This window comes from Natrix helvetica (genome assembly GCF_964273705.1).
Source record: "Natrix helvetica genome assembly, chromosome: 9".
In the NCBI taxonomy this organism is placed as follows: domain Eukaryota; kingdom Metazoa; phylum Chordata; class Lepidosauria; order Squamata; family Natricidae; genus Natrix; species Natrix helvetica.
This window is the reverse complement of record NC_138560.1, coordinates 5,755,581-5,783,429: the sequence shown is the minus strand read 5'-3', so window position 1 is coordinate 5,783,429 and position 27,849 is coordinate 5,755,581. Positions and strand designations below refer to the sequence as shown.

Here is a 27,849-nt window from a genome sequence, read left to right as displayed (position 1 = left end):
TGCTGTTCTTTCCTGCCTCAAAGTCCTGGATGAAGAAGAATGTAAAATAAAACATACACACACACACACACACACACACACACACACACACACACACACAGCTCCTCAACTGGCTGTTCTAGTTCCCGGTAGGGGCGTCACCCCAGTAAGTGGTCTCCAGGTGCTGGGAAAGGGAAGTGATGAGTTAGAGAGTGGGATGGGATGTATGGAAGAAAACCCTCCAGGCAGGTGCTGAACAGCCAAGTCTAAGGAGGTGTGGCTGAAGGGATGAGAAAGAACGCCCTGCCCGAGTCATCGACTTATATTTAATGTTTAACCTTGGTCTTTTTAAGGACTTGAGAGAAGCAGAACGTTCTCAAGACCGGCAAAGGGAAAGACAAAGTCAACGTTGGGACTTAGACAACCTAATGATGGGCACCTACCTCCAGCTCCAGATGAGTCCATCTGTCCTTCTGGTGGCCTTGATGTTTTTCATGCAAGGTAGGAGATGGAAGATAGTATGGCAACTGTCACAGCTTCAGAATTAGCCATGTTGGGACCAGCAATGCTTGGAAGACAAAGGGTGGCATCTGGAAAAGGCTTGGATGAGAAGTTGAAGTGTGAACCTCTGAGTTATTTTGGTTCAGCTCTCAGGGATGGTACTTTGGGTATCTACCAAAGTCCCTTCGGGGAGAGGGGGCGGTCTAGAAGTCTAATAAACTAAACTAAACTAAACTAAACTACCTAAAGGCTTGAAATTCTGGCATAAGGAAAGCATCAGGGCTATAAAATGAGAAGCCCATCCATACCCATTTTGGCTCTTTGCTACGCCTATTAATAATAAATCTAAATTCTGGCACAGAAGCTAAACAAATCCTTAAATGAAAGTTTTTCCAGGGCGTTAACCATGCCAGGTTCAAATAAAGAACTTGGCTTGGTATAAATGCATGGAAATGCCAAAACGGTTGCTCTAAAGATCAAAGCAATATTTTTTAGGCCATACAGCTGTGTCTGCTGCAGTATATATTTACTTGATTGTACTGGTTTTTTAATTGGTTTTAATTAATGTCCTGATTGTTTGCCACCACCCAGAGTTATTTGTTTGAATGGGTAGCCATATAAGTTGAATAAATAAATAAATTATCTTAGATTACTGTATGTCGTTTCTCTAAAATAGTTCTTGTGGCAAACGTCTGTCTGTCTGTCTGTCTGTCTGTCTGTCTGTCTGTCTATCTATCTATCTATCTATCTATCTATCTATCTATCTATCTATCTATCTATCTATCTATCTATCTATCACATACCTGTCATCTGTCTGTCTGTCTGTGCTGAATCTTTCGTCTCTTTACCATCTATCTATTATTTATCTATGTCTATGTTTCTATCTATCTCAGTCTCTATCTCTATATTTGTTTGTCTGTGTCTATCTATCTATCATTCTATCTATCTATCTATCTATCTATCTATCTATCTATCTATCTATCTATCATCTATCATCTGTCTATCTATCTATCTATCTATCTATCTATCTATCTATCTATCTATCTATCTATCTATCTATCTATCTCATCTACATTCCTAACGATTGAAGGATACAAGACATTCTTTTAGTTTTTCCAAAGGGTTAGATATTCGTTTTTCCCAAATAATTGATTCAGGCCCTCTTAATCACAACTTTCCTTCAAAAGGAAGTTTCCTTTCTTTTTTTTTCTATTTGTCTTTTTTTTTCTATCATGAAATAATAGAGGCCATTTGTCTACTTGTGAACTGAAATACGTAGCCGAAAAAGCCAGGCTGATAAATTGCGAGGACAATATGGCGTATGGCATGGCTTTGTTTATTTACTTCATGTACTTCTCAGCATTCTTTGGGCAATAGGCTATGGCAGTTTCATTGTGTACTTGTCTAAATTGTTTAAAGGGAGGATGAAAAACAACAGCTGTATTTCAGAATTTCAGAATAACAACTCTATTTCAGAATTTCTCAACCTCAACAGCTTTAAGATGTATGGACTTCAACTCCCAGAATTCCCCACCCAGCCAGTCTGCCTGGGGGATACTGGGAATTGAAGTCCACACATCTTAAAGCTGTATAACATGGGAAACCCCTGCTCTGTTTGACTGAGGACACAATATGGCAACCTGGTTTTGGTCTCTTCCCAATACAAATTTGGAAATCGGCAATTGGAAGACTGAGAGACTATGGCAACCATGAATCTCGTTGAGCAAATGATCGTTTATGTAGGTAGACACGTCAGGAAATGGTCACCCATTGAGCCTATGAGGCTGAAGAGGATTTTACCACAGAACCTCACTGAAGATCTGGGGAAACATGACCTTGGCCTCCATTCTCCTCACCTCACAAAGAGTTGATAGAACCAACCATTTCCTCACAGGCAAGGGAGGGATGACATCACAAATGTCATGAGGTCATTGTACAAATGACAAGAATTTTGGAGTTGACATAATTTGTGGAATTGACCTACAGTATGTCATTGTGGCTTCTAACGCACGCCAAGGCTGGCAGTCTCAGATCAACAGACAATGCCTTAACCTCTGAGGAAAAATTATGAGGTGTTTTTTGTTTTTTTTTTACAATCAAGCCCATCTTTTGTTCCACAATCAACCCCAAAGGCCAAAAGGAAAGATAATCATAATTCAAAGAACAAAACAAACCATGGTTTAGATTTTTGTCTCTTTTCCAGTAGGCCTCTTTAGAAGCCTGGTGACCGCCACAGCCAACGTGGCCAAACCTGTAGCTGTTCAGCATCTTCAACCTCTTGTGCGTGCATGCCTATGCAATATTTTACAAAATGGGAAAAAGGGATGGGGAAAAAATCTTGTTTTAGGACATTTAGCCATTGTTTCTGAAAAACTAGAAAGAGCGGTTTAGAAATAAAATTAAGATAACTTCGAAACAAGAAAATATGAGTGCTGAATAGAAGGGGATTCCAAATATGGTGTGCGATTGTGCAGTCAAACTCATACCTGCCTCAGAGAGGATCTCTCTTCCATAGGATGTTTGACCCTACCAAAATCAATGATTCCTTTCAAATCTAAGGCCTCCTCCTCAAGACTTAGTTTTCCAGGGATAGACAGTTTTTTAGGGTTACACAACACGGACTTTATAGGGTAGCTTTGTCAACAAGGAATTCTCATTATGGCAGCAACAGAAATTCCAGACTGAAGAAAGTTATGCAATCGCCTAACTTAAAGCTCACCTGGGAAAATCATTTCAATAAGCCGTCTTAGAGTTATCTAATTCGGCTTTCCTGTCCAGAAGCACTTCTGGTGAGATGCATCCACATCCAGACTTCCATAAGGAAGGTCTTTGCACTGTTCCAGAATGAGCTTTCCACCTGGGTGATCACATGGCACTGTTTTGGTTGGATGGCTAGAAGACCCAATTATTTCCGCCGATGTTTGTGGCTTATTGAAAACCACAGAAAACCTGGTCTTCCTTTGGACTGCTGCAGCTGTTGGAAGCTTGCGTGGGTGACCTGTTTCCTCATTTGAAAGAGCTCCGGCTGCACCCTGCTCCTCAGCCTCCAGAGATCCTAACAGGTCTTTCAAGGAGAGAGGCAGTATGGTGAATCGCTTCTTCCAAATGATAGGATTTCCTCCTCTTATTTGCTTATTTGTTTATTTGTGTTTGGCCAGACAAATATAGCATGAGTAAAGACATGGAAGAAGAGGGCAAGCAGAATAACAGAATAACAGAGTTGAAAGGGACCTTGGAGGCCTTCTAATCCAATCCCCTGCTCAAATAGGAGACCCTCTATAATTCCAAACAAATGGTTATCCAGTCTCATCTTGAAAATCTCCAGTGATGGAGCTCCCACAACTTGAAAGCCGTTGCACTGGTTGATTGTTCTCACTGTTCCATCCATTGCTTCTTGTCCTGCCTTCAGGTGTTTGGAGGTTGACCACCTCTTATTTGGAGAAGCCCCTTAGAACATTGCTATCATGTCTCCCTTAGTCCTTCTTTTCATTAAACTAGACATACCCAATTTCTGCAACCGTGCTTCATATATTTTGGCCTCCAGTCCCCTAATCATCTTTGTTGCTCTTCTCTGCATTCTTTCTAGAGCAGTGTTTCTCAAACTTGGTGACTTTAAGTCCTGTGGACTTCAACTCCCAGAATCCCCCAGCCAGCATAGCTGGCTGGGGAATTCTGGGAGTTGAAGTCCACAGGACTTAAAGTCGCCAAGTTTGAGAAACACTGTTCTAGAGCCTCAACAACTTTTCTGACATTGTGGCAACCAAACCTGGATGCCCTATTCCAAGTGTGGCCTTACCAAAGCATTATAAAGTGGTCTTAACACTTCATACGATCTTGATTCTATCCCTCTGTTAATGCAGGCTATGACTGTGTTGGCTTTTTTGACAGCTGCAGCACACGGCTGGCTCATATTCAAGTGATTGTCCACTAGGACTCCAAGAGCCCTCTCACAGTTGCTCCTACGGAGCCAAGGGTCAACCTCTTCTATACCTGTGCATTTGTCCAAATATACAACATTTTCCCCTTTGTGTGAAGGGGTGGAGTGAGGAGCATTTTTGAGCTTCCAGTTTTGAGGTAGGAGAGCAACATTAGGACATTAAGATCTGTGGATTGTCATTCAATACATCTTTCAAAGAATGAGGGAGTGGGGAAAAAGGGGGTTCGTGGACGTGTCCTGGTAAATTAGCTTTAATTTGGATGACAGGAATCAATGCATTATTCTATTAATGAAAGCTACTCATGTTGTTTAAAAAGATTCTGGAGAAGCTAATCAAGGAGAGAAGCAGCTTAGAACTGAGGAGAAACTTCCTGACAGTTAGAACAATTAATCAGTGGAACAGCTTGCCTCCAGAAGTTGTGAATGCCCCAACAATGGAAGTCTTTAAGAAGATGTTGGATAGCCATCTATCTGAAATGGTATAGGGTTTCCTGTCTAGGCAGCAGGTTAGACTAGAAGACCTCCAAGGTCCCTTCCAACTCTGCTATTGTAACCAGCTGTAGAAAGTTAGCCCTTAGCCCCTCATAGAAGAATGAAATATTTTGAGAAATATTAAAAAAGACAGAATATTATATTTCCCTGGATGAGAAATGGTGGAACATGCTCTTGGAAAGCCCCTTCATTGCATTATCTCATTTGCACCTCCCCCAGCAGTTCAAACTTCAACCAAACTTAGCTCAGACAAACTCCTAGGATTTGTACATGGCCCCATGGGAGTCTGACCACAGCCAATAGACTACATGTCCTTGCACAGGAACAGGAAGCTCAAGTGCAAAGCCCAAGAGAAGTTATAAAATCCCCTCGCTCTCAACTCTATGTGGTCAGCTGCCCAGAATCACACATGCTTAGTGGTTCTGCTTCATCAATAAATGCATCTTCTTTTCAATCAACCTCCATCCTCCATCTTGTCTCCGGTGCCTTTCTCCCGGCTTGGAACTGAAACAGATGGATATTTCTTCCAGCACAGCAACAACAAGCGAACTGGGAATGGGGTTGGACACACACAGTGCTGTGTTCCTGAGATGCTCCTGTAGGTGGAAGCATCCGTATGAGACTCGCCTTGGGCGGGGTGCTCAGGATTAGTGAAATCACCCGCCATGGATGAACAGGAGTTTAGAATGAAAGAGCTGAGAAGGTTATGCAGGAGAAAAACAGGGCGGAAGAGGCGATAATGAAAAAGGAGAGATCTGCAGATTAACGGGAAGAAGTAGGAGCAGGTGGAGAATGCCAGGGAGGAAGAGCCAAAAGCATTCAAAACAAGATGAGCCATCAAGCGGAGGGGAGAAATAGATGACTATTTTCCAGGTTGGATTGGGGAGTTGCCCAGGAGGAGAAAAAGGAAACACAGGGAGAGCCCATTGTGGGTCAAACATCTACTCTCAAATTACTGACCTCCAAAATGTATGTTAGATGCTAACATGGGGGCCTGGCAACTTGCAAATTCGTTGTACAAATTAGACAGCGAAAGAAATGGAGCCCTGGGTTTTCTTTAGGAGTAATTCCACCTTTGCAGTATGATTAGCCTACGACCGGATCCATGGCTCACCAAAAGCATACCTCTGCTTAATTTGAAGGTGACCTCGCCATCGGTTCACTGATGGCTTTTTCCTTGCTTATCATTTCAATCTTGGAGCTATTCAAGAGTCCAAGTGAAAACAGAATAACAAAATTGGAAGGGACCTTGAAGGTCTTCTAATCCAACCCCCCTACTCAAGCAGGAAACCCTATACCATTTCAGACAAATGGTTGTCCAATCTCTTCTTAAAAACCTCCATGTTGGAACACCTACAACTTCTGGAAGCAAATATCCCTCTTTTAGGAAAGTGGTGATGAGCTGAGAAGGGGCATGGTAGTCAGAACAAAAGGAAATTTGGCTGTGGTCCTTCAGCCCCACAGTTCATCTTAGCTTCATTATAGCAATAATGGGGAGTACAGTGAGAGAAAAATACAGGAAAGAAAAGAGTAGCACTGTAAAGGTTCAGTGTTTCTCAACCTTGGCAACTTTAAGATGTGCAGACTTCAACTCCCAGAATTCCCCAGGCAGGCTGGAGAATCCTGGGAGTTGAAGTCCACACATCTTAAAAGTTGCCAAAATTGAGAAACAGTGATGTGGAATAGCTCCAGAAAAAAATACAATGATGTGTCCCTATAGAGATGAGCTTAACTTCAGGAAATATTTGTCTATTGTCATCCTGAGCCCCTCAAACCATGGTTGCAATGCTTTGTGTAAACTGTGTGGAATTCTGGAAGTCCAGAGGTCTTAAAGTTGCCAAGGTTGGACACCCCTGATCTACATCGATATAATTTCACTCTTTTCATTGGGTTTTTTTCTCATTTTGGACGTCTTCCCTCTACAGGTGCCTTGGCTTTGGAGTGTCACAGCTGTGTAGACTTGGGTGATGGTGGTTGTAGTGAGCATAAGATGAAAAAGCTGACCTGCCCCAGCAATACCCACGTCTGCGTGGAAACCGTGGCTGCTGTGGAATGGAGTGAGTAGCCCCAAATCTTTTTCTAGCCCAAAGAGGGATGTGTCACCACAGGGTTGAGTTTTGGATCCTTTCTTTAGCTCTGCAGGTGCAAAACTTTGATGTTTTTTGTTTCTTCGAAGCTTTTCTCCCCTTGCCAGAGTTGAGTCAGAAGAATCACCCAATGGTGAGAACGGGTGACATATAAATTTAGTAAAAATAAATACTGGTAGTCCTCGATTTACCACCACAATGGAACCCCAAATTTCTGTGGCGAAGCAAGACAGTTGTTCAGTGGGTTTTCCCCATTTTACAACCTTTCTTGCCACAGTTGTTAAGTGAATCGCTGCAACTGTTAAGTTAGTAACACGGTGGTGAAGGGAATCTGGCTTCCCCATTGACCTTGCTGGTTAGAAGGCTGCATGACCTCTGAAACCGTCATAAATATGAGTCAATTGCCAAGCATCCAAGTTTTGGTCAGGTGACCATGGGGATGCTGCAATGGCCATAAATGTGAAAAATGGCCATGAGTCACTTTTCTCAGTACTGTGGTAACCTTGAACGGTTACTAAACATACTGTTGTAAGTTGAAGACCACCTGCATTTTTGCTTTCATTTTGAAGATATCTTTCAGCATCCCTGATTGCCAATAAGCTGGTGATGGATATTGGAGACTCTTTGCAAGCTCCCTTCCGTGCTAAATTTCCCAACGCCAAGTACGTTCATGGCTCTTCAGATGGCATTTCCTCCTAATGAATTAAAGTCTGACAAATTAACTTGGGTTGGGATAGAAGGGCAGGAGGCTACAAATTCTGGAGAGAAGGTTCCAACGCATGGAGAGAAGAAGCAACATTCACATACATTCCATGGTCAACTTGTAACTACTGGTACCCAGATTTCCCCTCCCCTCTCCATCAGACAGTGAATGCTTTTTGTGGCTGACAGGGGAATTCTGGGAGTTGAAGTCTACAAGGTGTTAACGTCCACAAGGTCACCATCTTTGGCGAGCCCTGTTCTAAGACATCTTATTTGTATTTATTAGTTTGTGAAACATGTACAAGATAGCAGGTGTTAATATAAACATGGACATGAACGAAAGAAATGAATACAGATAAATGGGGACAGTAGAACAGGGATGGTAAGCATGCTGGTGCGCTTACACACACCCCCTTACGGACCTCTTAGGAATGGGGTGAGGTCCCTGGTAGACCATTTGAGGTTGAAGCTGTGGGGGTTTGAGGACGTAACAACGGAGTCAGGTAGAGCATTCCAGGCGTTGAACACTCTGTTGCTGAAGTCGTATTTTCTGCAATCGAGCTTGGAGTGGTTTACCTTGAGTTTGTATCGATTGTTTGCCCGTGTGTTATTGAGGTTGAAGCTGAATAAGCCGTTGACGTTGTAGCAGACGATTTTGTGTACTGTGCTTAGATCATACCGCAGGGACAGCAGATTTAAATTTAATTAAGTTCCAGGTTACTTCCTCTGTAACCTCTTTGTTCTTTCAGGTCACGGGAAGTTCTCCGTTGGCGAAAAGGGCTGCGGAGTGGGCATACCAGGAACCAATGACAAGGCGGTGGAGGTGCATGGCATCTTCGCTTTCTCGCAGCTGCACCAGTGCAACACCAGCCACTGCAACATTAAACTGGACATCAAAGCCCTGCAGCTGCAACCCATGGGTAAACCCCAGCCCACAGGAGAATGAGGCTTCTTGTTAGACTTATCCATCCATTGCTAGGTCCCTGGGGAATATTGGAGTGTTTTCCCAGCATCCTTAATAAACTGGGACTTTCCAAACACAAATTATCCCCTAGCTTGTAGATTAAATAAATTGTAAATATAATAAATTCTAGGTCTCCCTTAGGCCTGAAAGCCAGCTGGGTGACTTTGGGCCAGCCTATCTCAGCTCAACTTTATGAGAAAATAGAAGTTAGGAGTCTTAAGGTATGTTCAATGCCTTAAGTTATATATAAAAGGGTAGAATAAAAATATAACAACAACAACAACACAACAATTATAGCAATAATGGAGAGTACTGTGAGGAAAAAATACAGGAAAGAAAAGAGTAGCACGGTAAAGATCAGTGTTTCTCAACTTGGCAACTTTAAGATGTGCAGACTTCAACTCCCAGAATTCCCCAGGCTGGCTGGAGAATTCTGGGAGTTGAAGTCCACACATCTTAAAGTTGCCAACATTGAGAAACGGTGATCTAGAATAGCCCCAGAAAATTACATTGATGTGTCTCTATAGAGATGAGCTCAACTTCAGGGAATATTTGCCTTTTGTCATCCTGAGCCCCGTAAACCATGGTTGCAAAGCTTTGTGTAAAATGTACAATAGCCACAAAAGCCAATTTACCTAGAACGAAAAGGTTAAGATGTTCCTTTCAGACTTTCCTTTGTGTTCTCAGGCTTTTTTTTTTTTTTTTGCATAATTTGCAAATACGCTTTTAATGGGTTTGTTTTCTTTATTCTTCCCTTTTATATAAATCCCAATAGCTCTCTTTCTGGGAAAGGAAAGGTGAGATGCAGCTGAATCAATAACTAACAGAGGCAGCCTGTTTAAACTTGGTTTCAAAAGCCTCTTTTGGCTAATCTTGGTGCTAGTCTGCTTTAAGAAAAAATATAAATACGCCTGGCCCAACCCAGATTCAGCGCTTCTTCTAGAATTCAACCAATTTACATCATCAACAACAACAACAACAACAACAACAACTTATTACAGTATTAGATCAGAGATGAGAACAAATAAAAGCATTCAGTATATATGCACACTTACAGTTTTAGTATAAAATAATGTTGTTATTATTGTTGTTGTTAAAGGTCATATCTTTTTCATCCTCAATAATGCTATTTTTTTTCCTTTTTTTTTTTAATGGCTCTGTCTCCAGATAATGTGAGTGCACGGATTCCCAATGGAGTGGAATGCTACAGCTGTGATGGAGACAACTGCACAATGAACGAGTCTGCCATTGTCAAGTGTTATGATAATTTCCAAGGTTGTTTCCATGGCAATGTCACTATGAAAGCAGGTGAGACCTCTGAAGGTCATTAAAAACGGTGACCAATTTGGCTTTCTTGGGATTCCAGCAGCCCATAGATGTTGTAGCCCGCCAGTAGCCAGCAGAGCTGGTATCAGATTCGGAGGAGGTTGGGGAGGAACATGGGCCAGTCCTGGAGTCTGGGGAAGGCTCTGAGGAGGGCTCTGTATCAGAGGCAGAGAGTGGGACAGAGCCGTATGCCAGTTATCAGCTGCCTTCAGAGTCAGACATCAGTGAGGCAGACAAACAGCTGGAGCCTGTTCCCAGTGTGTGCATGCGCAGAGTTGCCAGATGAAGGGAACAACTGAAGAACAGGAGCTGACTTGGGAGTGAAGGTGGACGATGAATGGCCCCACCCAGAGGAAATAAAAGAGGAGCGAAAGGGGAGTGGAGTTTGCAGGAGGCAATTAGTTCACTTAATTGGTTCGTGACTCTCCGAGACTCCTTGCCACGTTTTGCAGATAGCGGCCTGGCAGCTCTCCAAGCCAGAGAAGGTCTGTGACTGTAAATCCTCCCTTGAAAGACTTTGCTGGCTGCGAATGAGCAGAATTCACAGACAATTAATAAAAGGGGTTTTTGTCGGGACCAGGAGTTTTATTCATGCTCTTGGGAAGTCTGAACAGGAGGCCCCTAAATATGTCGGATTTCTTCCTGTCCTAGGAATGGGTGGAGGGAGGGATTAATGGAGCTAAGAGGATGAGTAAGGGATCAATATCCTCTGAGTGAAGGCCACCATAGCCCAGCTGGAATAAAAAAATATTTTCTAATTGTGTAGGAAATCACGTTCTCCAATATGTAGTAAAAACGGAGAGGAAGCAGAGGTTAAAAGAGGGTGTTCAGTCATGCTTGAAGAATGGCAAATTTTATGTTGGTTTTCTTTTTTTAAAAAAAACCTTCTACTTTTTTGTTTTTTTTAAAACATAGCATTTATATTTCTCTGCCAGATAGACATCCTTCCCTTAAACTTTCTTTTTCCTTTTAAAGTTACAAAATTGCTGCAGTGCTGTTGGGAAGAGAGTGTATTATTTCACAAGCTATTCCTGTTCTTGACTTTTTAACAGAGATTAAATACAATGAATTGTTTTGTTAACCTTGACTCAAAAAGCCCTTTGCGCTGAACACAAAGAGAACTTGGTTTGGAATTGGGGGGGGGGGAGAGAGAAATAATTCTTTGGACCAGTGGTCACCAACCAGTGGTCTGTGGATCACTGGTGGCCAGTGAGAAAATTTTGGTGGTCCGCAGAAACATTATTTCTATTTATTAGTTGGTCAAACATGTGCAAGATAGCAGGTATAAATATAAACATCAATATAAGCGGTAAGGTTCCAGAAGTTTCCCCGAGCCACTGAAATGCCAAAGAGAGGGAGACTTGAGACGAGGCTTGCAAAAATATCAGCTTTTATTTATGGCCATAGCAAAAGCTGGGTTACAAAACTTTATCCAAAACATACAAACAAATGCATGTAAGGAATAGCCGCCCCCTGCAAGAGTGGCTCAGAGTATTATATACATTTTAGGCAGATAGAAACAAAGTTTATCCAATCAGAGAAAAGATTCGTTACCAACATGATCTTTAAAGCATCCTTTTGTTCAAGCTCCTGTCTCTGTCTACCTTATCTAAGGAGTATTCCTATAGCCTTGTGTAGGGATGGCAGCCCCCCTGTGCCAAGTTGTTTTTTTTCGGCAGAATGCTTTAAGGATTTATGAGCCAGGAAAACTCCTTAGTTTGGTTCCTTTATCGATTGGGGCCTGATATTCCCGTGTCACTATTTCTGCTATGTTTTCAAGAAGGTCCCTAGCTTTGAAGCCAAGAATAGAAGCGAGACGCAGCAGTGAGATAACATTTGCAGTCCAGTATTAGGGTTACAATTTGCTACGCTAGAAAACAACTAATTTCTGACAGTATGCAATAATATAAGCAGTATTGATTCATATTGATTCATATACTCCTTCGAAACAAAATAAATGAATACAAATAGATGGGGATAGTAGGACAGGGACCTTAGGCACGCTGGTGTGCTTATGCACGCCCCCTTTACGGACCTCTTAGGAATGAGGTGAAGTCCACGATGGACAGTTGGAGATTGAAGCTGTGGGGGTTTAAGGATGTAACAACGGAGTCAGGATTTGCATTTTTTATATTGCACTAAATACCGTGTTTCCCCCCCAAATAAGACAGGATCTTATTTTCTTTTGACCACTTGGCCTTATTTTCGGGGAGGTCTTATTATTTTTGAATTGCAGGAGGCGGTGAGCATGGTCACCTCATGGCTGCTGCTGTGTTGCAATATTTTGGGGGAGGGCTTATTTTTGGGGAGGGCCCGTTTGGGGTTATTATCTGGGGAGGTCTTATTTTCAGGGGAAAAGGGTACTATTCATTTTTCCAAAAAAAAAATCATATTAGTGGTCCACGGAATTTAAAATTATGACTTTAGTGGTCCCTGAGGTCCAAAGGGTTGGTGACCCCTGCTTTGGACCAAAACTGTTAACCTTGAAGGAAGACCTCTGTCTTAAAGTTGCTCCTTCCCATCTTTTCCAGGGAATTTTTCACTGACCAAACCCATCAAAGGATGCGTTCAAGATGGCGACTGCACCAAGGTCAGGAAAGGGAGCACTGCCATCACCCTCTCAGGCTCCTGTTGTTCGGGGAATCTCTGCAACACTAATCTGTCCAACAAAACACATTTCTCCACCTCCATTCCAAGGCCGGCTTTCCTGCCTGCTCAAGAGACCGAGAATGAAACCGCCACGACCCCTTCGACGTTCTTCCGGGTCAACGCAGCCACAGCGGTGGCTTCCACTTCCAGCAAGATCACCCGTTCTCTTGGTGTGAGCCCATCGGTTGCCGGCCCTCAGAAGGACCACAGTCACGGCCACGGCCACGACCATGACCACGGCCACGACCACAGTCATGAAGAGGATGAAAAGAACGTCGTCGTTCAAAATAGGAAGGTGGTCCCTTCGGTGAAGGTTGAAGAAAGACAAGTTGGTGGGCCAAAGGGAGGTGTCGCAGGCTTGCAGGGGTCACTCCTGGTGACATTTGTCCTCCTTGGCTTGTGTCTGTGAAGGTGAATCAAGGAGTGAACTGACATTCAACCTTCTTCCCTCTTTTTCTTCTTCGCTCGATCGAAGCTTATCGTGTCCAGCTTTGCCTCATTGGGTACGATCTCTCCCGCTCCGAGCAGGAAGCTGGACTAGAAGACCTCCAAGGCCCCTTCCAACTCTGTTGCTATTCTGTTATTCTGTTTTGTCCGCCTGTACTAGGCCTCTTCTCGACAACCTGGCATTTTGGACGTAATGTCCGATTTATGACATTTTGAGTATCGGAAATAAATTTTCCTTTGGCGCGCTTCTCTGTAACAGGTAGTCCTTGATTTACAGCCATTCATTTAGTGACAGTTCAAGTTCCAGGGGCACCAAAACAAGTGATCTTCAACCGTCCCTTGCACTTATGACCATCACAGCATCCAAAAAGTCATGTGGTCAAAATTCGGGCGCATGGCAACATGGAAATACTTACAATAGTTGCAGCATTTCCAGGGTGATGGGATCACCAGTTATGACCATCCCACATGACCAACAAAGTCAAGGAGAGAAGCCAGATTCATTTAATGACTATATGGCTCACTTAACAACTGCAGTGATTCACTTAGCAACCATGACAAAAAAAGGAGCATAAAATTGGGTGTAAGGCACTTAACAAGCACCTTACTTAGCAGTAAAAAAAATCTGGTCTCAATTGTATATGTTAGATCCAGAACTTCCTGGACCTTATTTTCATGGTAGCCACTAGAAATCAAGATTCAATGCTCGGTTTTACTCTTCCAAAACGAAATCACATTCCTTTTGCATGGAGGTCTTTTTCTGCCCTCCTCTTCCAATATAATTTTGTGCCAATCAGACTCCCAGAGTTTTGATGGTTCACATAAATTTTGACTTGACAGAGGTCAGATGGAAGGTGCATGCAGCTGAAGTTAAGCTGCAACTTAATGACGTGAAACCAACCAACTCAAACAAATCAGCTTTTTGCGTGGGCCCTAATGACTTCAAAGTGTTCTAGAAATCCTGAATGTCAAAAAGTGTCTGAGATTCAGGAGGTGGTGGACAGGTTTTTTTTGGGGGGGGGGGTGGAGAACTAACACAAGGAAGAGTGTAGAGTTAGGTGGACTGTTGCCGCTTTGAAATTTGGATTTTAATCCTGAAATGCAGGAGCAGAGCTATGGAAATCTGAAATCAACATCTGTCTCTCTTTACGTTTTCAAGGGGAATCTACCCTGACTTTAATGAATGAATAAAATGAATCAACCTGTAAACCTCACAAGACAGATTGTGTAAAATAGGAAATAAAACCTTTAAGACGGCAATTTTGTACTTTAAGCGCTTTCCATAATTTGCACACATGAGAAATGTTTATTTTTAACATTTACAAGGGAGAGCGATTTCGGCTTTTTGCCTTCTTTTACTGAATTGATCCTGCAACCAACCAGAAAACATCTGCTCCATAAATTGAGAGCAAAGCAATAGAATACCAAATCAGGGGATAAGACAAAGACTGAAGTTTTGGCTAAGTTCATACAACACTTTAGAATAGGGGTGCCAAACTCAATTTCATCAAGGGTCACATCAGGGTTGTGTTTGACCTCGGGGTGGGGTGGGGGTCAGAGTGGGCGTGGCCTGCCTGTTGTCACTCATGTCAGGGGCGCCTGTGACAGCCCGAGTGCTCTGCCAGAGAAAACTGGCTTCCCGAGCTCCGTTTCCGGATGCAACCCTCTGACAGCGCAATTGGAGCTCGGGAGCCTGTTTTCACTGGCAGAGGCACTGCAGGCCAGTCCTTCACTGTTACCAGGGTGGCCCTGCCGGCCAGATCTAAGCACCTCGTGGGCCAGATCTGGCCCGCGGGCCTTGAGTTTGACACCCCTGCTCTACACTAAACTAAAATGAGGGTTGTTTGTGAGTCAGCATATTGTATATTTCCAGACATTATCTTAGCATGTTATAATGAACCAGGTCATCATATTAGGGCACAATACAATTTATTCCTTTGGCTCTAGCATGTTATGTGAACATAGAAATTGTATTTAGTTCACTTGGGTGAAGGCAGTGGTAGGATTCAGCCAGTTCGCACCAATTCGGGATAACCGGTTGTTAACTTTCTAAGCAGTTCAGAGAATCGGTTGTTGGAAGAAATCTCCTTTCGTTTTTTCCCACTTTCCAGGGCTAATCCTGTAAGGAAGGCAGGAAGGAAGGAAACGTTCTGGTGTTGTTTCTAGCCTCATCTTTATTGCCCTGCTTACAGAAACTGCCTCTCCAGTTAAACCCTCATTACATTGTAACAGCTAAGGCGAAGCGCCCATTGACGTGAGTGATGTTGAGATGGCCACGCCCACCCAGTCACATGACCACTGAGCCCCGCCTACCCAGTTGGTCATTAGGGCAGAGAACCGGTTGTTAAATTATTTGAATCCCACCACTGGGTGAAGGGTGCATTGTATGAATCCAGCTATTGAATCTCAGCAGGAATCCCACCCACCCACTCTTGTTGTTCTGAAGTAGGAACAAATCAAATCCCCAAAGTTTAAACACATCTGGTGCTGTTATTATTCAGTCAGTTTATTTTGTTCCTGTTTGTAAATAGCTTTAATTGTGACTCTTGCCAAAATAATAAATTTCAAGGAAAACTGGACTCGGGAAGATATTAACAAAAAAAGAGATTGAAACTTGGCTAGACAAAATGCCTGGCTTGGGAGATTTGCAGGGGTGTGTGTGTGCGTGTTGCTTCTTATTGCTCATCGCTCTTGCCATAATCACGCTATGAGACAAAATACGGAGAACAAGAAAACAAGGAAGGAAGGAGGGGAAACCTGAGATTGAAATATGTGAGTTTTGAAAGAAGAGATCAGGGTCCATCAGTGTTCTAGAACAGCGGTCACCAACTGGTGGTCGTCCGCGAGAAAATTTTGGTGGTCCGCAGAAAAATTATTTGCATTTTTTATATGGCACTAAATCAGGGGTCCTCAAACTACGGCCCCTGGGATGGATACATGCAATGAATGCTTGTGTTGCTGCAGAGAATCTCCCCCTTCAGGTCCTTTTGTGTGGGCCAGACGGGGAGAGAAATTCTGGGTTGGGGTCTGCTTCAGCCTCCTGGTGTGGGGCTTTGGGAGAAGGCTGGAGGGAAGTGCCACTGGTGGTGAAGAGCCAGAGGGCCTCCTTCCAGTGGGACTGCATTATGGGCTGGAACTGGCTGACCATCTCAGCCCGCTGAGCCTCTAGGCGCTGGTACCTGGCCTTGCACTCCCGCAGGTCTTCCTTCCTTCATAGGAAGACCTATGCTCATAGTCCTCATTGAGGTGCTTCTGCTGAGCCTCCTTCTTGGTCAGATCCAATTTGAACTGTTTTGCCAACTCTTTCTTGTGGTGGCTGCTTAGCTCCAACCACTGCTTCCTGTTGGGGCCCTAAGGAGCCCAGGTGGGGAGGCGAGGATTGGCAGGCAGGGGAGGGGCAAGTAGAGGTTGGCGAGGTGCCCCTCAATGTGAGTGACATCGAGTTGACCACACCCACATCCACCCAGTCATATGACCACCTAGCCACGCCCACCCAGCCGGTCATTAGGCAGATCATATTATTGGTCTGCGGGATTAAAAATTATGAATTTGGTCCCTGAGGTCTGAACGTTTGGTGACCCCTCTTCTAGAAGGAACCCTAGTGGAGATCCAAGGGAGTGTGCTGCTACCTTCTAAAACTATCAATCTTTGATGAGCTAGGACAATGTTCCTCAACCTCAGCCATTTGAAGAGGTGTGGACTTCAGTTCTCAGAATTCCCCAGCTAGCCTGGCTTGCTGGGGAATTCTGGGAATTGAAGTCCACACCTCAAGGTTGAGGAAAACTGAGCTAGAAGACAAAGACTTGGTAGCCTAATGAAGAAATTTCTGGCTTTGCTAATTGCAGCATCACTAAGTCTAGGACTGGTCTCCAAGTTACTCCAGATGTAAGCTCACCTAGTTCCTCCACAGCTAGATGGTGGTAGGGCCTTCTGCTCAAGGTCCATAACTCTTCAAGGGACTTTTGGACACTGAGATTTTGCTACATACAGAGTAGTTATTAGGTGGCAAAAACAGATTTCTTAAACTTGCTTTTGCTTAGCAAGCCAAGATTAGCAAATATAAATAAAAATCTGGTTCCAAATTTCTTCATGGCCACCTCAACTATTAACTACTTTTGAAGGCCTGGCCTTGCTCCCATTTGGAGCCCAACTCAGTGAAATGATTAAACTGAGGGGAAAATAACAGAGTCTTTTTAGAAGGAAATATCTTTCAATAAATACAGATTTTCTTACATAAAACTAAGCTTTCTTTGAGGTTGACCAAGACCTACAGTGGAGAAAAGGGAATTGGAGAAGAGGAAGGAAAGAAGAACTGAGGCGAGGGATAGAGGACACAGGCTACCCTTTTGCACAAAAGAAAGACTACGCAACCTTGTTGAGCCTGTTGTTTGTCTATATATAGTTCTGTGTGTGGGAGGTTACAGTTAGTCATTCTCACATTGTGCATGACCATCACATGCGGTTCTTCAGTTGTGTGTCTTTCTTCTATCCTCCTTGCTTAGTTAAAGAACGTATCATAGTTATTTCCTTGAAAGAAAGAGTTAAAATTCTTCGTTTTTTCCATCCACTTGACCTGCACCCAACAAACAGAACTGGGTTGGCTGCCTGTAATATAAAAATAAATAGTAAGATATATTGGGCATCAATTAGATCCAGTTAACAGTGTGGGCGGCTTAGTTCTCTGTGTCAAGGGAAGAAAGCTAAACTTTAAATGTTACATTTCCCCAGATGAGTAGATAATAAATGATCTAGTAATTCCTCAGTAGAAGCTTCCCTTCGTTTTGCTAAGGGAAAACTCTTGAGTACCGAAATTACTTAAGAGCATACTTCCTTAACTGATCATGTCCAGACACATAGACAAGTTTCTACTTTCATTAACACAAACATCCTAAACAACCTAGGGAGAGGCTCTTTCTGAGATTTGTCTAGATCAGTATTTCACCACAGCTTGGCAGCTTGAAGATGAATGGACTTCGACTCCCCGAATTCCCCAGCCAGCAAGGCGGATAGGGGAGTTCTGGGAGTTGAAGTCCATACATCTTCAAGTTGCCATGGTTGAGAAATACAGGCCTAGACTAGTGTTCCTCAGCCTTGCCACTTTAAGATATGTGGACTTCAACTCCTGGCTGGCGAAGTCTGGGAATTGAAATCCACACATCTTAAAGTTGCAAGGCTGAGAAACATTAGTATAAACCAGCGGTGCCAAACTCAAGGTCCCCAGGGCGCTTAGATCTGGCCCATAGGGCCGCCCTGGAGACTGCAAAGGACCAGCCCAGGGGACCTCTGCCAGAGCTCCATTTTCACTGGCAGAAGGTTGCAGGAGGCCGTTTTTGCTGGCAGAACAGTTGGGTCTCCACAGGTGCCCTCCAACATGAGTGACTTTGAGCTGGCCAGGCCCACCCTAGACACGCCCCCTTCCCCCGAGGTCAAGCACAACCCTGATGTAGCCCTCAATGAAATCGAGTTTGACACCCCTCAACTACACAGCAGCAATATACATTACTCTTAGGACTTGAAGAGGACTGTTGTCACTTATCGGATCGATTTTCAAGGAACGAAGCAGGGACTACATTTTATTTCATTTGGACCATTTGCAGAATACATGCCTTCTGCTTCTTTTTGGTCAACAGCTGTAACGGGTAACTGTTAGGGTTGCAAGTAATAAATCTTTGCACTGGTGGAAAAATTCAAAGAATGTCACATACGAGCTTTTACACTTAAACCATGCCTCCCTCTTCCTTGTAAGATTGTATTGGCCTTCTTCGTTTTTACTTTTTTTTACTTTTCAAGATAGTTTACCTGTGGAAATGAAATAAAGTCTGTCCAAGAATAGTTTCTCTAGGGATACAATAAATGTACTCCGAGAAAAATTAGGAGCCCTGGAAAAGAAGGAAAGGAAGGGAGGGAGGGAGGAAGTAAGAGAGGGAGGGAAGGAGGGGGGGAGGAAGGAGGGAGGGAGGAGGGAGGGAGGGAGGAGAAGGGAAGGCGGAAGGGGAGAGGAAGGGGAAAGGGGAAGGAGAGGAGAGGAGAGGAAAGGAAAGGAGGAAGAATTTTCTTGCCTGGAATGAGCTGAAGTGGGATCTGGGTGATCGTAAGGCTAGAGGAGGGGCTGATATACAGGTAGTCCTCAACGTATGACTTTTCACTCAATGATAGTTCAAATTTACGTTAGCCTTGGAAAAAGGGACTTACAACCCATCCTTGAAGTTATGACTACCACATCCTCCCATGGTCAACACGATCACAACTCAGGCACTTGACAATCGAAGATGGAGTCTACATGCAGAGAGACTGGTCTAAATTCATTTTTGTGGCTGAGGGTGAACTAGAACCAGGAATATCTTGGACCTAAAAGCACTTCCCTTCAACCCAAACGGCCAAATAAATGGAGGAACTCCTGTACGTGAGAACCCCACCAATAAGTTGCTTTAGGAGAGATCAGGAGAACTTGTTCACCCAACCCTTGAATCTCCAGCAACAAGATGCAACTTGTTTATAGATGACTGAAGAGGAGCATCAGTCATTCCCAATTCCAAGCCACACCAGCAAATTGCAAGGACTTCTCAGGTGGCTCTTTTTTCAGAGGAGGTGACAGAATCCAAAGACTCAGCAAGTCTTGAAATGTCTGGGCAGGTGATGCCATCTCCAACCTTCCCTGAAGCTTCCAAGATAGGGCAACGGGTTCTGTACACTCTGCATGGCTTTCCAGAGGTTGTGCGTGACACACTTGTTGTGGAAAGTGTAGCACGGAACATGTTAAAGGACTGCCTTAAAGGCCCTTCAGGAAATCACGTTGTTCCTCAGAAATAAAATCAGCAGGAACCCGACAAAGATCCTTGAACAGAGACATCACTTTTTGTGGTGGCTGTAGAGTAACTTTTCACACCCTAACCACCCTGCTCAATCCGCGCACATGACGTATGTCGAGGGAATTCAATTTAAGCCACAACAGGAGCAGCCCTCCCTTGTTAAAAGGCACTCCTCTCGAAGACTTCCATCTGACAACATTTCACAGCTCTTAGCCCCCTGCTTCTAGGGAATTATTTTAAGACCTTCTTGGTTCTGCGGAGCTGGCAGTTGCGATGATGCCCATCGTATTTCACAACCTGGCGTAGTCGCGATTGTTATGTTCAGGAGGCGAATCTTCAACAGCGGGAAATTCTGCTTGATCGCATCCAGCAGGAAGTTCCTCTTTTTGGCAGGCGCTAATCTTGGCCTTGGACGAAGTCCAAAATCACAATCCGGCAGAGAAACTTAGCGGCAGCCAAGAAATCCTCATTTTCTTGTAAAGGGAGAGAAATACAGAAGACGTAATTCCTGCAGCCTAAAAAACAGGTAATTTCAGGGTCTGATCCAGGGCAGCACACCTTCTGGTGGGAATTGTGCAAATTCCAGAGCAACAACAATCTTGTCCTTGTTTACCTTGTTTCTGGATGTGTTAGAGTGTCAAAACGTGGATGTGTTTTGGTTTGTTCTGTCTGGAGAGATGGGTTCTGCATGGTCACCTCTTGTCATGTTTCACTAGTTTTATAGCCACCCAAGAATGGAGTTTGTAGTCTTGTGGTTTTGCATTGCGATTGTGATAATCAGGCAAGCCGCATTCCAGTGTGATTTGCTGACTTGATTTTAGCAGCTGGACTGGATTGCAAAAACAGCTAGATTAGAGCTAGGTGTGTACACTTTCTAATATTGGTGCACTTATGGGACACCTGGAGCTTGGTGGCACCACCCCCATTGTACAATGTACACAAAAATATGGGGCATTTCTCTTCACAAGGCGTTCAAGTAGCTTAACTGGAAGTGATTTTACCAAAGAACTGGGAATTTTGAAATCAGTTAAAGGATTACTTAACTTTCCCTACCTGACCCAAAGGTGCCTTTTTTCAGGAGGCAAATGAGCTTTCTTGTTTTTACTTTTGAAGATGTTTCTCTTCACATCCAAGAAACTTCTTCAGATCTGACCGGATGGTGGGGAATGGAAGGATTGATATTCCTGGCAGACAGCTGGTCTTTTGCAACCTTTTTTTTTTGGGGGGGGGGGTCCTTGAAGCACTTGGGAGGCTTATTTGTGTCCTCAGGGTCACCTGAGTGCTACTCCTGGTTCCTGTAGTCTGCAATTTTTCCTCTGGAAATCCATTCCTATTCCAAGGGTCTTCATCCCAAATTGTATAGCTAAAAGACTGTGGAGATTCTCAGTCATCCAGGTCATGGTTGTCCCTAAAGGTGATTTTTTTCAGGAGGCAACTGGACTTTCTTGTTTTTTCTTTGAAGACTTCTTGTTTTTCCTTTCGCTTCTCTGCCAAGAAACTTCTTCAGCTCTGACCGGATGGTGGGGAATGGAAGGATTGATATTCCTGGCAGACAGCTGCTCTTTTGCAACCTTTCGGAGGGTCCTTGGAGCACTTGGGAGGTTTATCTGTGTCCTCAGGGTCACCTGAGTAATTCTCCTGGTTCCTGTAGTCTTCCATTTTTCTTCTTCTGGAAATCCATTCCTCCTCCCACACCATTCAAAGGATGTTCATCCCAAATTGCATAGCTAAAAATCAGTCAAAGACTTGAGCTGGATGACTGGGAAACTCTACAGACTTTTTCCTACCTGAGTTCATCTCCTACCCCTTTCTTTTTTTAAAAAAGGGAAGATCTTCAATAATTAAAAGTACTCAAGTATAGGAGCAGAGCCTGGGCCTATAAAGACACTGGTCTCACATTATGTCTAACATCTGACATTAGCCTAACATCCATCCATTCTATTAGATCCGATATGCAGGTCCTGTTTGTTAGGGAATTATATCTTTGGTGGGGGGGGGGTGGATCCCAGGAGGTGGTCCTTTTCTGCCATGGCGCCTGGCTTTTGAGACATTCTTTTCCTTAAAGAGGGGTGAGCTCCATCCCTGTTAATATTCCAGATGGTCTTCAAAACTTGGCTAAATCTGAAGATCTTGGAGAACTGGTAAGATCTTGAGGTAGCTCCAGTATGAAGTCTACATTCTTCTCTCTTAGGTTTCCTGGTTTTTAAATATTTTAAAATAATGAGTGTTTTTATATATAATATATATATATTATTGTTGTATGGAGCCCAGAAACACTTTTTGTGAGATGGGAAGCCATATAAATATGATAGATAAATATTTAGAAGCCTTGGATGCTACAGCGGGACGTTCAATCCCAATCCTGCAAAGAATTCCTGATGACCATCCAATCTTTGATTTGAAAGATCTGATTTTGGAGAAGCTGCCGCTTTCCGAAACCATCTGCTTGCACCGTCAGCAGTTTCTTTTTTTGAACCCCTGGGAAATGCAGAAGTAACCCTATATTTCTGTAGGGGAGATATAGAGGCACCCCGTTCTTCCTTCCTCCTTTTGACCATGTCTGGTGATTCCCCTGAGCTTGCCATAAGGTCCTTTGCCACGAGTTCCTAGAATTGTTGGATTAGAGATGCTGACATTCTATCATTTACTGATGAATTTGGGGAGCAACATATGAGAGGGAACTTGTAAGTCAAATAACATTGATTCTCAGTTGTGGCAATATGGCTATCATCAAATTCTATTGCCTTATCTACCTAGTCTAGTCTAAAGGTGGGTTGCTCCTGGTTCGGTCCAGTTCAGCAGAACCGGTAGTGGTGATTTGGCTTAGGTCGCAGAACCGGTAGCGACCCAGGCCCGTCACACCCCAGAACCGGTTCCCAGGTCTCTTCTGCTATTGCTGGCATTTTTCTGCGATGCGCAGAACAATTTAAAGTCAACTGTGCACACGCAAGCAACGTGCTGTGCATGCATATGCAAGCGTAGCAAGCAGAGTCCCTGCATAATGAGCAGCATGCTTGCAAAGCACGCACGAAGTGAACCGGTACCACCCCTGGTCGAATCTGTAACTTTTACCACCCCAGTAAGTAAAATTCCCTCTGGGATCAGCCATATTGTCACAACTGGGGGTGGGGGGAAGAAACAAGAGAAGAACTGAAATATAAAGGACAGGAGGAATCAACGGTAGAAGAGAGAAATCTGCTACAAGAAGGAGGAGAAGCAGGAAAAGCAGATCACGAAGGAACAAGGGCAAAAGAACAGAGACAGACAAGAACAACTAGGAGAATAAAACCTATATATAAGTAAAGGAGAAGGTGCGGGAAAATGAAATGTTTTCAATAAATATAAATGGATTGAATTCCCTCATAAAAAGGGAATTTTTTTAACACAATTACAAAAGTTAAAAACAGATACAATTTGCCTGTAAGAAGCTCATATATATATTTTTTTTTAAAAAAACAGCACTGTAAATTAGTAGAATGTTCCAAAATTGGGAAACTATATTTGTCATCAGCACAGCAAAAGAAAAGGGGTAGCTGCTCTGTATATTAAAGCAACAATAAACTCCAAATAAATATATGCAGATGAAGAAGGGAAGGGTTTTAATGGTGGAAATGGTGATGAATCAAAAACAGACACTTTTGATAGCAATATGATAGCGCCGAATAATAAGCGAGAAGAATTTTGCCAAAAGTTACATAAGAAGATATTAGAAATGAAATATTTGGGTTGTAGGAGACTCTAATGCAATAGTAGAGGCAAAACTAGATTATAGGAGTAGCAAGACAAGAAAAAAGATTTTAAGAAAGATACTTCCTAAAACATTGATTCTCCTTTTCCAGGTTTTGTGGACCGGAGAAGGACCACTTGGTTTCTTATTCTTCCCACGCCATAAGGTCCTGTTGCATCATGGACATTAATTTCACCACTCCGTGCATTTCCAATGCATCCTTGCTATCATCCTCAGATACCAAGTTGGACGTGAGCAGGCTGATGGACATGCTTCAGATCTTCTTCTACACCGTTCTTTTTGTGCTTGGTTCCCTGGGCAATGGAGCTGTGATCTGGATCACAGCCCGTCAGACTGCACGGACCATCAGCTGCGTCTGGTTCTTCAACCTCGCTCTGGCTGACTTTCTCTTCTCGGTCACCCGGATTGTGCCCCTCTTGAAGAATGCTTTTGACAATGGGTGGCCCTTTGGAAGCTTCCTATGCAAAGCCAACAGCTTCGTCAAGTATCTCAACATGTTCGGTAGCGTCTTCCTCTTAGCTGCCATCAGCATAGACCGGGCAACTTGCGTAGCCTACCCAATATGGACCAAAAGGCACCGGGACAGCCGCTTGGCATGGGTCGCTGCCATCGGAGCTTGGCTCTTGGCCATTGCCACAAGTAGTCCTTTCTACCACTACCGTGGCATAAAAATTGACAAGTCTAACAAGACCAAGTGCTCCTTTTCCCTGGAGGGAAATGAATCCGCCAAACTGGTCATCTACATGTTGAGACTGATTTGTGGGTTCTTGGCCCCTTTCGCCATCATCGTGGTCTGCTACGGCATCATCGTTGTGGTGCTGAGGAGGAGACGGGCTTCCCTCCGTTCCAAGAAGCCCTTCAGGGTCATCCTGGTTCTTGTGGTCACGTTCTTCCTCTGTTGGGCACCATACCACATCTTCCTCCTCCTCAAATTGGCAGATGTGAAAGGCCTAGGGCTTTCTATTGGCCTACCGCTCTCTTCCTTCCTGGCTTACCTCAACAGCTGTGTCAACCCTATCCTTTACTTTTTCATGGGCATGGACTTCCACCGAAAGTTGAGTCTTTACAGCATAAGGTCCGCCTTCAGGAGAACCTTGTTTGAAGACAGTGGCTCCTCATTTAGGAGCAAATACAGGAAAGAGATGGCTTCTTCCACTGAAGAGCTTCCTCAGTCTTCGGTAGTCCCTCAGATGCACTGTAGAACCTTAACACTTCCAAGTTCGGTTTAGGAAACTCATGTGGATTAGGAACTCAGGTGAAGAACATAGAACACAGGGCTGGAAGGGACCTTGGAAGTCTTCTAGTCCAACCTCCTGCTCAAGGCAGGAGACCTTCTACCATCCCAGTCAAATGGCTGTCCAGTCTATTTTTGAAAGCCTCCATGGAGGACCCATGCAGGGGTGGGCTTCAAAAATTTCAGCAGCAAGTTCTCTGCTCGATTGCTCGGCGGATGTAGCCATGGTTGGCATGGCCTAGTCGGCCTTCTGCACCATGGTGTGGGGGGGTCGTTTTTGCCCTCCCTAGGCTCTGGAGGCTTTCCTCGAGCCTCCAGGAGAGCGAAAATGGCCTCCCCAGACTCCAGAGGCCCCCTAGAGGCAAAAACGAGCCTGTCTCTGGCCTTCCTGAACTTCAGTAGGTCCGTTTTTCACCCTCCCTGAGCCTCTGCCCACCCTGCACTTTCCTGCATCCAGAACAGGCGGGGCCAGCCAGAAGTGAGATTTGGGTTCTCCTGAACCCCTGCAAATACCGAGCAGCCCACCCCTGGACCCATAACTTCTGAAGCCATTCCACTGGTTAATTGTTCTTGCTATTAGAAAATTTCTCCTTACTTCTAGGTCGGACCTCTCTTTCACAAACTTCTCCCCCACCCTCCTGTTGCTACTTGTCCTGCCCTGTGGTGCTTTGGAGAATAAGAGGCTTTGTAGTCCAAAACATGAGGAAGACAGCAGTCTGCTGGAGGGCGATACAGCCATTCCTAGAGAAATGCAAGATTTCTTTTACTGCTTTCATTCTATCCACCCGTCTTCACTGTTGATATTTTTGGGACGTTATAAAACTGCAAATACTTCTGTGTGAAAAGGGGGCTTTTGCTTCCATCACGAACTGAAAACGACGGGTTGTTTTGCTTTATATTCCTCATATATGTCATATAAACATATAAACTTTTAGCCATATTTGTACATCTGTGTCTTTGGAAAAGTTATTCAACCGACTCTGCTATTCGCAGCCCCGTGCTTCTAATTTTAACCGAAATATAAGCCATCATGCAGCATTCTACAATCAATGTTAAGGAAGCATAAACATTACATGCTGGTTTAAAAAATAAATATATAAATAAGGGGAATGAGTCTTTTCAGACATCATGCTGGGACTGGTTTCGCTGGCTGGGGAATTCTGGGAATTGAAGTCCATGTGTCTTAAAACAGCCAAGGCTGAGAAATGCAGATCCAGACTTTCCGCCTTGATTAAAGTGCTTGGAAATCAGAGGTGGTATTCAGCAGGTTCTGACTAGTTCTGGAGAACTGGTAGTAGAAATTTTGAGTTCGGAGAACTGGTAAATATCACCTCTGACTGGCCCCGCCCTCATCTATTCTCTGCCTCCCGAGGCACAGCTGATCGGGAGGAAATGGGGATTTTGCAGTATTTTCCCCTGCCACGCCCACAAAGCCAAACCACGCCCACAAAGCCCCACCCACAGAACTGGTAGTAAAAAGTTTTAAATCCCACCAGTGGCTCTGCTCCCATCTATTCTCTGCCTCCCGAGTTCCCAGATGATCAGGAGGAAATGGGAATTTTTGCAGTAACCTTCCCCTGCCACGCCCACCAAGCCATGCCACGCCCATCAAGTCACGCCCACAGAACCGGTAGTAAAAATTTTGAATCCCACCACTATTGGAAATGCTGAATATTGCAGTCAAAAACATCTGGAAGAGGCCACCAACTTCAGAAAACCTCTCAACTCTTATTATACTGCAATTATTGCTTTCTCTGTATGTTTGCTTTTAGTTAAAGTGGATATTCTTGTGACTTCATTTTGTTTATTGATTCATGCTCTGGGCTCCCCAATGGATAGCATTGAAATAAACATATTTCCAGTATTTATAGCAAGCCAACAAAGGAGGATCCCTCCCTCTCGGTTTCTCTCTAGTTTACCAAGGCAGTAGAGTTATATAAAACTCCACTGCCTTATATCGCCCAGGCTGTCCTTCCTTCCATGATCCCAAAATGACATCTACGAATTGGTAACCAATTTTATCTTTGCAGCAACCTTGCAAAGGAGATGAAGGGGGAAAGGTGACAAGTGCCATAAATCAACTCTTGAGTTTCATGCAATTAAAGTACAGGTACTCCTCAATTTACAGCAGTTTCTTTAGTAACCATCCAAACTTACAACAGTGAAATGACCATTTTTGAGAGCTGTGGTAGCGCAGTGCAGTTTGATCCTGACCATCTCAAGGTTGACTCATCCTTCCATCCTTCCAAGGTCAGTAAAATGAGGACCGAGATAGTTGGGGGTCCCCATGGCTGCTGCAAGAGATGTCTGTCCCTGCTCCTCCCCTCTGGCCCGCAGAAGAAATCCAGTTTGACACCCCTGGATTAGAAGACCTCCAAGGTCAAGCAAAGATTCTGAAGGCAGAGCCATTTTTTTGTGGCTTTTGTGGAATGTCAGCGATTTCTCAGAAAAAAATCAACTATGTGGATTGTCCTTTATTTATGTTCCTTATAAACTTGGTTGGTTCAAGGGAGAGGAGCACAACTGTTAGCAGAGAAGACCAGCTGCAGCTGAACATATCTTAGATTCCTGTAAAAAGAAGCTCCGCAAGAGAGAAGAGATGTGATTCAGAAGTTACAACAGCTCTGAAAAAAAAGTGATTTATGACCATTCTTCACACTTACAACCATTGTGACATCCCCAGGGTCATGTGATCGGTTGTAGTGTCCCTGAGGTTATGTGATCACATTTGCCATCTTCTGACAAACAAGGTCAATGAGGAGATGAATCAGTGCAATTCCCTTAGTAACCGTGTTACTAACCTAACAGCGGTGATCACTTAGCAAGAAAGGTTGCAAAACGGGGCAAGACACACTGAACTGTCTTGCTTAACAACAGAAATTTTGGATTCAATTGTGGTCGTAAGTCGAGGTCATTGTCTTTCTTTCAATGACCACAAGATGGTGGGCATAGTGCTACAACCACTTTTATCCTT

The 27,849-nt window shown here is 43.9% G+C and overlaps 2 protein-coding genes across 2 annotated transcripts; both read left to right on the top strand.

Moving 5' to 3' along the window:
• Positions 1-271: 271 nt before the first annotated feature.
• LYPD3 (LY6/PLAUR domain containing 3) lies at positions 272-13,331 on the top strand. The gene is made up of 5 exons (XM_081962261.1): positions 272-480; positions 6,835-6,966; positions 8,448-8,618; positions 9,830-9,970; positions 12,520-13,331. Exons 1-5 carry the CDS (start codon positions 309-311, stop codon positions 13,044-13,046), a joined length of 1,143 nt encoding a protein of 380 aa, XP_081818387.1. The 5' UTR covers positions 272-308; the 3' UTR covers positions 13,047-13,331.
• A 6,621-nt stretch (positions 13,332-19,952) lies between these two features.
• LOC309396807 (chemerin-like receptor 1) lies at positions 19,953-26,728 on the top strand. Its single transcript, XM_081962262.1, has 2 exons — positions 19,953-20,419; positions 23,733-26,728. Exon 2 carries the CDS (start codon positions 23,800-23,802, stop codon positions 24,868-24,870), a length of 1,071 nt encoding a protein of 356 aa, XP_081818388.1. The 5' UTR covers positions 19,953-20,419; positions 23,733-23,799; the 3' UTR covers positions 24,871-26,728.
• The last annotated feature ends 1,121 nt before the right edge of the window (positions 26,729-27,849 follow it).